This window comes from Neltuma alba, unplaced genomic scaffold (genome assembly GCF_004799145.2).
Source record: "Neltuma alba isolate B1F8T4 unplaced genomic scaffold, ASM479914v2 tig00000178_pilon, whole genome shotgun sequence".
Lineage (NCBI taxonomy): Eukaryota > Viridiplantae > Streptophyta > Magnoliopsida > Fabales > Fabaceae > Neltuma > Neltuma alba.
This window is the reverse complement of record NW_021631946.1, coordinates 5,857-16,777: the sequence shown is the minus strand read 5'-3', so window position 1 is coordinate 16,777 and position 10,921 is coordinate 5,857. Positions and strand designations below refer to the sequence as shown.

General features: G+C 33.0%; 1 protein-coding gene and 1 pseudogene across 1 annotated transcript; both read right to left on the bottom strand.

Moving 5' to 3' along the window:
* Positions 1–2,597: 2,597 nt before the first annotated feature.
* Positions 2,598–7,681, bottom strand: LOC114755451 (beta-glucosidase 12-like; annotated as a pseudogene).
* Positions 7,682–7,944: 263 nt separating this feature from the next.
* Positions 7,945–10,631, bottom strand: LOC114755520 (non-cyanogenic beta-glucosidase). Its single transcript, XM_028944432.1, has 3 exons — positions 10,456–10,631; positions 10,236–10,305; positions 7,945–7,985 (listed from the first exon to the last, which is right to left on the bottom strand). The coding sequence occupies exons 1-3, from the start codon at positions 10,624–10,626 to the stop codon at positions 7,945–7,947; spliced, it is 282 nt and encodes a 93-aa protein (XP_028800265.1). The 5' UTR covers positions 10,627–10,631.
* Positions 10,632–10,921: the final 290 nt, after the last annotated feature.

Genomic DNA, 10,921 nt, shown 5'->3' with positions numbered 1-10,921 from the left:
GGATCTCTGAAACTTTCGTTGTATTGGACTTAGTAATCATCCTTTCCTTGTGCTATTACTTGTATCTATGAGCCAAAATTTGGGATGTTACACAATGATTTTTTTTTTAGACTTTCTTAGAAAATTTGTTTTAGTGTTTTTTTGATGGCATATTAATATATATAGTACTTCTCTTGCAGACCATTAAGAAGACTTAAGGGCACTACTTAGGATTCTAGAAGACAATGGTTATTTTGTCAAGAAGAGTAAATATACCTTTACTACAGCTACTATAGAGCATTTAGGCCATATTAGCAAAAAGGTAAGCTCAAAGGCACCAATAAATTCCAATTTATGAGAAAGAACTTATGGTAGTGGTATTAGTTGTTTTGCATTGGAGGCCATATCTTGGGAGGTAGAAATTTCTTATAAGAATGTATTAGTAAAGCTTAAAATATCTTTTGGGACAACACTTGAACACTTCATTTTAAAGGTTTTGGTGCCCAAGCTAGCTATATTTAATTATGATATTCAATATAAGAAAGAAAATGAAAATTCAGTAGCTAATATACTATCTAGAATGTCAAGATCAATTAGGGAATTGATGATTTTGTTTTTGCTCTCTTAACAAGAGTGCAACAAGCTAATGGGGATTAGAAAATTTTCATGGGATGGTGAGTTGCTAAGGATAAAAAGAAAGCAGGTTATTGGCAAGGAGATGTTTCTTAGGCAACAAACCATGAAATGGCTTCATTTTATGCCCTCTTGTCTATTTTCTGCTACTACTTCTGCCCCGGTTTTTATGGGTTAAATTTACAAGTTACATGGGACACCTACTAAAATATTAAGTAATCATGACTGACTATTTTGTAAATAATTTCTAGAAGGAGTTTTTAAGCAAATTGAGAGTTAGTCAAAAGCTTTCCTCTACTTCCTATCCTTAAACGAATGGTCAGTTAGAGGAACTTAATCGCCGTTTGGAAATTTACTTAAGGTACATGTGGTGGGAAAGGTCAAAAGATTGGCGTAATTGGGTTGCACAAAAGTTGAATGGTGGTATAATACATCGTTCCACTTAGCTACAAAGTGATAACCACAAGACTGATAGAAAATTTGCTATTGGGTAGTAGATGTTTCTTAAACTACAACCATATAGACACATTTCAACTACAGCTAGGAGTTCATAAAATTAGCTCCTAGATACTTCGGTCCTTACAAAGTGATAGGAAAAATAGGGGCTACTGCTTATAGATTGGAATTGCCTTTAGACTTATAAATTCACCCTACTCTTCATGTGTCACTATTAAAACCATGTCCAACCACTTCTATGCAAGCTAGACTTCCACCACCTGACTATCTTGAGGTCCTCCAGTATTGGTTCTAGAAAAGATTTTAAATAGAAGAACTAGAGGAAAAAGAAGAAAAATTATTATAGAAGTTCTTGTTCAATAAGGGGGGGTTGCCGCATAAAAACGTATCACGAATGCTACTCTTTCATTTTCAGCAACAATATCTTCATTTTACAATTTTAGATCCTCGAGGGCAAGATTTTAAATATAAATAAATTTAAATATTATAAAAGATTAGGTAAACAATTACTAGTCATTAGTTACTTAGGATAGAATTTCTGTTAATATTTTAGCGAAAAAAAAAAAAGCAGATTTCACGTGGCATCCAACTAGCATTAACATCAAGGAAAAAAAATGAATACCTTGTCTTCCATACAAGATGAACTGATAATTTGTCTGAGTTCTTTAAATGAAAGCAGGCAATATAAAAGGAACATAAATCTTGGTTACATTCAATATGTTGATTCTTTTTAATATGTTTGCGTGTCTTTTGCTTATCGTGGACAAAGTCGTTCACATTGTCCCCATAACACAACCACTATTTCTATAGGAGATGATTTTGCTATAGGAAACAAAATTGTTTTGACGATTCTTTTAATTCTAGTTGGAGTGGAGAGGAGCATAGGTTTTGGAATCCACATTTGGAGTATTGGTTAAAGGAAATGACCTCACCTTTCCACTCTTATCCGCGTGTTGAGGAAAACATCTAGGAGTATATGAAAGAGTCTTGCTCAGAAAGAGCATTTGAGGATTTTATGAACTCATCAACGGAACTGGTGTTAACGGCCCTAAGCGTCGGATCTATGTGAGACAAATGTTAAAAGACATTGAAGACTTAAAGCAACAAAGCACTTCAAATCACTGTTCAACCCCACTTCTATTTTCATTTTCACTTTTACCAAAAACTCCTCCACAGTACCAAACAAGGCATAAGGGTTTTAATTGGCCAAAGATGGTTCTCAAAATGTCTCTATATCCTGATGAATGGCCTAGACATGAGATGTGTCACTTATTGTATTTCTAGTGTAAGGGGTCCATCGCCTTTTTAGCCGATCTTTGTTGAACGACTTGCAATTGCTTTAGACTTGTGGTTGGTATAAATGTTTCTTCATATTTATCCAAAAAAGAAAAACATACTTCTTCATACAGTTTCATTTTCACTTGTCCTTGAAATAATCAACTTTTATTCCAACAAACTAAAACGAAGGCGAGATGTTGTCCATTTAATCGATAGATCTATAGGCCACTGCAAGTCAAAACACATCAAGAGAAAAGAAAAAAGGGGAATAATAATTGAGGAAAATGTATGTAACATCAACATATCATCATGATCATTATCATTGTATAAAATGTATTGACATGATTAACATGATAATCCACATCATTCTTTATTAGGAATGGCTTGCTACATCATCAGATTATTATTTTTGGAGGAAGTTCTTGAACCATTGAGCCGAGAGTTTGTAGTGTCTTTGATTGCCATGTTTATAATCCACATAGTTGATTCCAAAACGCACTGTGTATCCGTTGGCCCATTCAAAGTTATCCAATAATGACCACGCAAAGTATCCCTTCACGTTGACGCCACCCCTTGAAAGAGTGAAAAAAAAAACCCAAAAAAAAAGTAGGAGGGAAGAGAAAGAGAGAGATCTTATATTTAATGAGTAATTTAATAAAGGAAAAGGTATATCTAATTTTATACAAAAGTTTTGATGAGTAAACTTCATATATCAATATTTAAAAATATTTTATGTACATTTAAAATTTTAATGTTAATAGTATTAGGCTTAAAAAACGTGAAACTACACTTTACAGAGTTAAGGAACCAAAATAAAATATTAATGAAGTTAAAAAAAAAAACTAAAAGTAGCGTAGTTTTATCTATAATAAATAGGAAGCGACTTACTTGATTGCCGATTGAATATAATAAAGATGGCGGAAATAGTAGTCAATCTTAAAGGTATCCATAAGGGCTTCTTCCAATGTTAATGTTGGATCATCAAACTCATCAATACCTGTGTTACAGATGTTTATGAAGGAAATCACAAGTGAAAGAAATTAATATTTATGATTCACTACTACTGCGAGAAAAATAAAAAGAAAATTAGTGAAAAGTGAAAACATGTTCATATATAATTGAGTACCATTTTCAGTAATGTAAATAAGAGGATTGTTTAGTCTTCACATAGAGCAACAAGTCTCTAATTCCTCCAGGATAAACATATAACCAATCAGAGGCAGCCTGCACATATATAAATAAGCGGACTGATTAACTTTCATTAGACAAATACTATACATGTTTATCAATCAGACAAAAATATTGATGTTAGGAGTGAGATAGGACGATTAATTACGTACCCTTGGACCAATGGGTGTGCCATTCCGCTCAGCTACCACAGAATAATTAACACAGGTGAACATAATACATAGAGACATTGAAGTGAATGAATAAATTATCAGTCATTTTTATAAGATACAAATAATAAAATTATGCAGATTAACAAAATGCTTAAAATTGGTTAAAGATAATAAGGGTTAAGGTGCACCCAGCACCCCCAAGTATTTTGCCAGGTGCACTCAGTGGCCTAAAGTAATTTATGGTGCAATTTTGCCCTCAAAGTAATTAAAATAGTGCACCGGTATCCCATGCTAACAGATCTGTTACTTTGACCGTTAAATTGATGAGTCAGCACAAGTTTGACCAAAATAATCTGACATGGCATGTCTAATAAGCAGGTGATGTGGAATTTTTTCGAGGTTAAGGTGCATCCAGCACCCCCAAGTATTTTTCTAGGTGCACCCAGTGACCTAAAGTAATTTATGGTGCAATTTTGCCCTCAAAGTAATTAAAATGGTGCACGGGTATCCTATGCTAACAGATATGTTACTTTGACTGTGAAATTGATGAGTTAGCACAAGTTTGACCAAAATAATCTGACCTGGCATGTCTAATAAGCAGGTGACATGGCTTTTCTTGTTAATTCCATTGTTTTGTCTGAATATTACTCCTCTGGTCCTATTTATAAGACACTTCCAGCATGTTTCACACAGACCAAGGAAAACCTTAAATTTCATTAACTCTCATTTAAATTTTAATAACTTCTCAACTTTATCCCTATTTAATATACATTATACCTCATATAAACAAAGTCAATACAATAATAAATGAGGGGTAAAATTGTACATTCATACAAAAAATTTCTCTCAGTGCCTTATAAATAGGACCAAAAAATATCTTCTCTCTCTACCCCATAAATAGGACCAGAGGAATATCTCTGAAAAAATTTCTTACTCTGAAAAAAATTCCAAGAGCTGAAGAGAGCATTTACTGAACAGAGAAAACAAAGCAGTGGCAGACGAAAAAAATTCCACATCACCTACTTATTAGACATGCCAGGTCAGATTATTTTGGTCAAACTTATGGTGACTCATCAATTTCACAGTCAAAGTAACAGATCTGTTAGCATAAGATACCGGTGCACCATTTTAATTACTTTGAGGGCAAAATTGCACCATAAATTACTTTAGGCCACTGGGTGCACCTGGAAAAATACTTGGGGGTGCTGGATGCACCTTAACCCCAAAAAAATTCCACATCACCTGCTTATTAGACATGCCACGTCAGATTATTTTGGTCAAACTTGTGCTGACTCATCAATTTAACGGTCAAAGTAACAGATCTGTTAGCATGGAATACCGGTGCACCATTTTAATTACTTTGAGGGCAAAATTGCACCATAAATTACTTTAGGCCACTGGATACACCTGACAAAATACTTGGGGGTGCTGGATGCACCTTAACCCAAGATAATAAATATGGTCATAAATAAAATTACACTACAAAATAGATATTATATTTAGAATCAGAGGTAGTACAAATTAGTTTTCAAAAATACCATTATTTATGAGGAGAGAACAAATGAATGGGAATTAATGTAATGAGAGTAGCCGATAGTCAAGAGGGACAAAAACGAAAAATGATAGTAGCACGAATATCAAACATGCTAGTAGCGTCTCTTATAAATAGGAGCATGACATTCCTAGAAAAATTCTCTTATATGTAGGAGTGTGTGTATATTATATGTATAAAAGTTAGTTAATTGCTTGTAAGATTTGCATGAGCATCAGTTTGGTAGGATGGTCTGGAACTGCGGAGTGAAGGCGAATGGGCAGCATAATTAGCAGTATAGTAATTAAGGCCCAGAAATCGAAAGAGCCTTTAAGAAGCTTCGATTCTTCGCTTGAGAATTTTGGCAATCGGTTTCCCACGAGTGCTCGCATTTTCCTTGGGTAATTCCCTTTACTCAATGGGCCCATGAACCTGCATTATTAACCAACAAAAATTAAAATAAGGCTAAATTTTAAATACTAAAGATGATATTAGCTCTTATGCCGATTATTATGTACATACCATCCAAACATGAAATCAATGGCTCGTGAAGCGGCATTATGATCGGGTTTACTATCTGAAAAGGGCACGAACCAGTGAGACACCAGTGTTATTCCTATCACACCCTTCGGAGATGCCTGCATTTATATGTCATCATCAAACACATGTACAAACGTTTGCATAGAAAACTTGAGAAAGAAGGTATAATGTACGTGAAACTAGTAATATGGTATGAATTATAGGTGTAATATAATATTACCTCGTTTTTAATATAAAAGCTAATTGATGGGGATTATATTTGATTCTAAATATAAGATCTCAATTTATTTTGTCTCTCAAATTCATAATTTTTTCCAAAATATCCGTATTAGTTGTAAAGATCCCCATAAAGGGGTAGCATACTAGTATCAATGCATATAATTAAATATGGTACTTTAGGAAAACTAGTACACATTTATTACAGATAACAAATATAACTAATTTTTATAATATCTGTAAATTAATTATCTAACTTGTATATTAAGTACCGAAGGTAGTAAGAGATATGATTTATTACTTCTTGTGGTTGTTGTGTGTGTAATTTAATTGACTAAGATGACCTGAAACTTGGACTTGTAGATTTGGACGGCAGATGCGTGAGCAAGAAGCAAATGATGACCAACTAAGTAAGGCTCGACGGAGGAATCGCCACCAGTGCAATTAGGGTTGACCCAAGCAGAGCACCGACCCGGTGCTAAACTGCCCGTTGCATACCCATCATTGCTATAACTCTCCATGGCTCATTCAACGTTATCCAATGCTTAACTCTGTCCCCAAACTCCTTGAAGCATAATTCCACATAGTCTCCATAGTCTTTCCTGAAAGCGCACACGCAATATATATATATGTGTGTGTGTGTGTGTGTGTGTGTGTATCATTCATTACACAACGGTAAATATAGTCCCTCCGGTTCATAATGTAAGTTTTGAATAACTGAATTGCGTATCTCTAAACCTATATTTGGTATGAGAAAATTAGAGGGGAGAAAAAATTTTAATGCTTGATTTAAAAAATTGGAGAAGTAGGGTTGTAAAGTTTTAATAAAGAGAAGATACAAGATAAAAGAGTTAACTAGTCAAAAGTTTTTAACCCTACTTCTCTAATTTTTTAAATTGAGCTTATTAAAATTCCCCCCCCCCCTCTCTTTCCATCCATTTCCCTCATATGAAATGGATCATGTTGGTTAAAATCAGTTAAAAAAATAAACATGTAAAATGTAACTTATTTTCCTAAAACACCTTTATTTTTTTGAAAGGTTGAGTGGGAGAGGGAATGATAGGAAAAAATATGATAAAGATATATAATTAATTAGGGGTAAAAATGAAAAAAATACATTAAATGATCAGATAAATTCAAATTAAAACTTATAAAAAATAAGACCCATTCAAAGATTTGAAACTTACATTTTGAATGAAAGGAAGTAATTTGTTATGATATTATTGTGTTTAATAATTATTTCTCACTTACACAATATCAGGGCTTAAGAAACCCCCATACTTATCCTCCAGAGCTTGTGGCAGATCCCAGTGGAAAAGAGTCACAAAAGGTTTTAGACCTGTCCATGGTCGTCAATTTTAATTTTCTGGTATGAATTTAAAGAAAAACATGTATAATTAAAACTAATTAGGCTTGGATAGTGACCGTTAGCCAATAGCTCGTCGATGAGGTTGTTGTAATATTTGATTCCCTCTCGGTTTATACCTCCACTTAGCTTTCCCTCTGGAAATGTTTATGGTTTATAAATACTAAAATTAAAAAATAAAAATAAAAAATAACTCGACCTCCTCGGAAAATTAAATTTCAACGAAGTATACAAGTCATATTGACAAAAATTCATGATCTGAAACTCACTTGGCAGTATTCTCGACCAAGATATAGAAAATCTGTAAGCATCTAAATTCATATACTTCATGATTCCAACATCTTCCTATATAAAATATAAACAAAAAAATTAATATTGTATAAAAAATTATGGGGCAAAACTACAAAATTAAACTGATCGATGATGTAGGTTTTCATTATTTTATTTGGGAACTAATCCCATTGCATGCATGTGACAACGTTACTGATGAGACATCGTGGTCCCAATAAATAATAATAATAAAATGAAGTAAACTTATTGCGTTTAATAAATAAAATTATTCTAAAAGTCCAAATTTTCATGTTTCGTTTTCAACCTTTTTCAAATTATACATAGTCGCCCTCATAGCTCCGATCCGTTATTTTTTCTGCACACCAGTGAACAAAACACGCGTATTTATATTCTCGCAACCTACTGATTTACTCGACACTTAAAGTTTACTGTGATATTTAAATTTAAAGGTTATTATCTGTCAGTAAATTGTGAAAGAGTACAATAAAATCAATTATAAAAGTACAAAGTTTAATATGGCCCTTCCGATGAGCTTACTGATTTGGCTGACACGATGGGGCTTCATTTGTTTTGTCGGCTTCTTCGTTTGTTTCTTATTTATGTTTTGGGGCTCAGTGACTCTCTTACTGCCAAAAGGGCAACCATGGGCCCACAGTAAATATCCCATGAGATTGTTTCTTATAACTTTTAGAGTTCCAACTCACCAAATCATGTCTATGAAAGATTACGGGTCCATTTAGTACCGGGGAACTCATTAAAATTTTTTCTCCTTTCCATTTCTCGCATAACAAACATAGGGTTAGCAAGGACGTTTAGTATCATTGAGCTACAAGGCTTTGATGAATCCAATTATTTTGAGGCTTTGTTGGGGGCTGATAACTAATTCGTTTTCGTTATTTCTATCTATAAATTTCATCCAAATGTTTAATATTCTTTGAACATCATTTGAACACTAATTATTATTACTATACTTAGTCCTGCAGAAACACTTGATTGTCAGGTTAAAATTAAAGTTTTCAATTGGTCAGTTGAATAGAATTTCTACAAGTTCTTGCTTCTTATTAAAGAAATTTTTTTTTACAATAACCGTTTTCTATAATAATATATGCAAACTGTTGGACCAAAAAGTCGTTGGATTAATCTTGAAAATTAAATTAAATTTCTAATGAAGATATTAATCATTAAATGTGTGTACTGTTTTGTTAAAAACTTGTAATTTATTTGAATTTTATTTGCAATAAAGCTTATTGGCAAGTCCATATCGAGTTAGTTTTTGCTCTCTCCATTGCTAAATATAGTATTCGGTTGTCCAAATCATGGAGACTAAGAAAGTTTTCTTGTGTGTAAATGTTTTTTTTTCATTTTCAAAATCTATTATCCCTAATTATATGTTTTTCCTTTTTTCTAAAAGTCCTACTTCATTTAGATCATAAAATCATTTCTTTAATTTTGGATTGCAAAATAATCATTACATAGAGGTATAAGGGAAAAGATATTATAAAACATCCTAAAATTTTAACAAGGTATTATAAAGCAGGAACAAAGATTTTTTAAAAATGGCATTAAAGAAGTACTTGATTATGTTCCCCAAGCACTCTTTCTTTCCGCTCCATAGCGAATAAAGTTTATAAAAACATACTATCTTCTGTTGGCAAAAAAAGAACTATTTTTCCAAGACGTTACATGGCTGAAAACATCTAATTAGTTAATTTCATCGTCTAGAAACTAAATATAACATCTATTGTTTAGTTTGTAGTGCACTGCAAACTAGATTTAGAACTGAAGGTAGTAATTAAATGATTAAATAATAACGACAACATCTAATAATTAATTATTGTATATGCATTTTTTAAGATGGATCCGTCTATGCATTGACCTCTAAATTTTTTGACCAATCAAAATATGGCGTTTCGTATTGATTGAAAATAAACATATAGAATCATATTTATAGAGGATTGGAAGAAGATTTTTTGATTCTATTTATAAGTCATATCATTAAAGTCTTTACATAAATATACAATTTTATTTTTCATTTATTATTATGAGATTTTTTACTTAGGGTAGAGTGTTTGTTTGGTGTGTGTGTGTGTAATGCACAGACAAACAAAAATGATTTCAGTTGTGTACATGTGTGTCTCTAACTGGTGTTTTGAGTGGGATGTGAAACTTGTGTGTGATTCATCGAGCTGTGTGATTCACGTATATAAGGTAATTTAATATGATTCATGTAACTAGAGTTAAAGGGCTGAGAAATCTATAACATTTATAAAGTTAACATTTATATAAAAGCAAATATAAAGTTACTTATAATATATTCCTAAGTTATGATCAATAATAAAAGTCACCTCAAAATCAATATACTACGAAAAACAAGAATTTTTTTTTTCTGCTTTTGGTTTTTGATGAAGATCAGATTGAGTCATGGAAATGGAGTGTGTAAGAGTGAAATTTCTTACAATAGTGTTTTAATTGGTGTATTTCCCTCTACCAAGTAAGAGTAGTGGAGTTTGTATGTCAGTGCTTCCTTTAATATTTTTTCCACTTCCAAGAATAGACACACACAAGCCGATATATGAGATTAATATTTAAAAAGACAGAAAGAGACCTGGGTATTTGTGAGTAAAGGTATCCCATATGCTGGGTCCTCTTCCATCTTCATTTGCTGCACCTTCATACTGCATGCATGATCACACACACACACATATTTATGTATGTATTAATGAAGCAAAATGATTTTTATAATCTCAGAATCCGTACAGTGCACGCGCGTTTCAGATCTAATTGGCCATACCTATAGAAAGAAGGAAACGGATGATTAAACCAACCTGGTAAGATGCGGATGCGGTGCCGAAAAGGAATCCGGACGGAAAACTGCTTCGATTCAGAGAGGAAACATCGAGAATCGGCGAGCTTGTGGCTTCGCCGGCGCTCCAAGTAGCTGCGGCGGCTACGGTCAGGGCAAAGTGGAGCAGAAGTGACTTCTTCTTCAAAACCATCTTCTTCGTCGTGTTCCTTTGTGCGTCTTCACATGTCAATTGAACCAACGCCGCATATATTCTGATATTTATACCCAAAACAAGACCCACCACTCAAAGCAGAATTATTCCCATCTTTTCATATTCCCCACTTTGCCCTTCTATCCATTTCTCGTCCCATTTGTATCCACTGCCCCATGTGATTGCATAACAGTTTATAAGTCGGCTAAATTAATTTGGAAAAAACAGTAATATAATACTTTAAATAAAGCAATTTATTTAATTTTTGTAATTTCACCAATTAATTAACTGAGTC

Bases quoted from the DNA above. Each gene is read 5' to 3' on its own strand.
- LOC114755520 (XM_028944432.1), bottom strand. From the start codon at position 10,626: ATGGTTTTGAAGAAGAAGTCACTTCTGCTCCACTTTGCCCTGACCGTA. The intron at 10,306-10,455 runs GTTGGTTTAATC...TCATGCATGCAG, and splicing joins CCGCATCCGCATCTTACCAG to TATGAAGGTGCAGCAAATGA. The intron at 7,986-10,235 runs GTCTCTTTCTGT...ACTGGTGTGCAG, and splicing joins CTTTACTCACAAATACCCAG to AAAAAATAACGGATCGGAGC.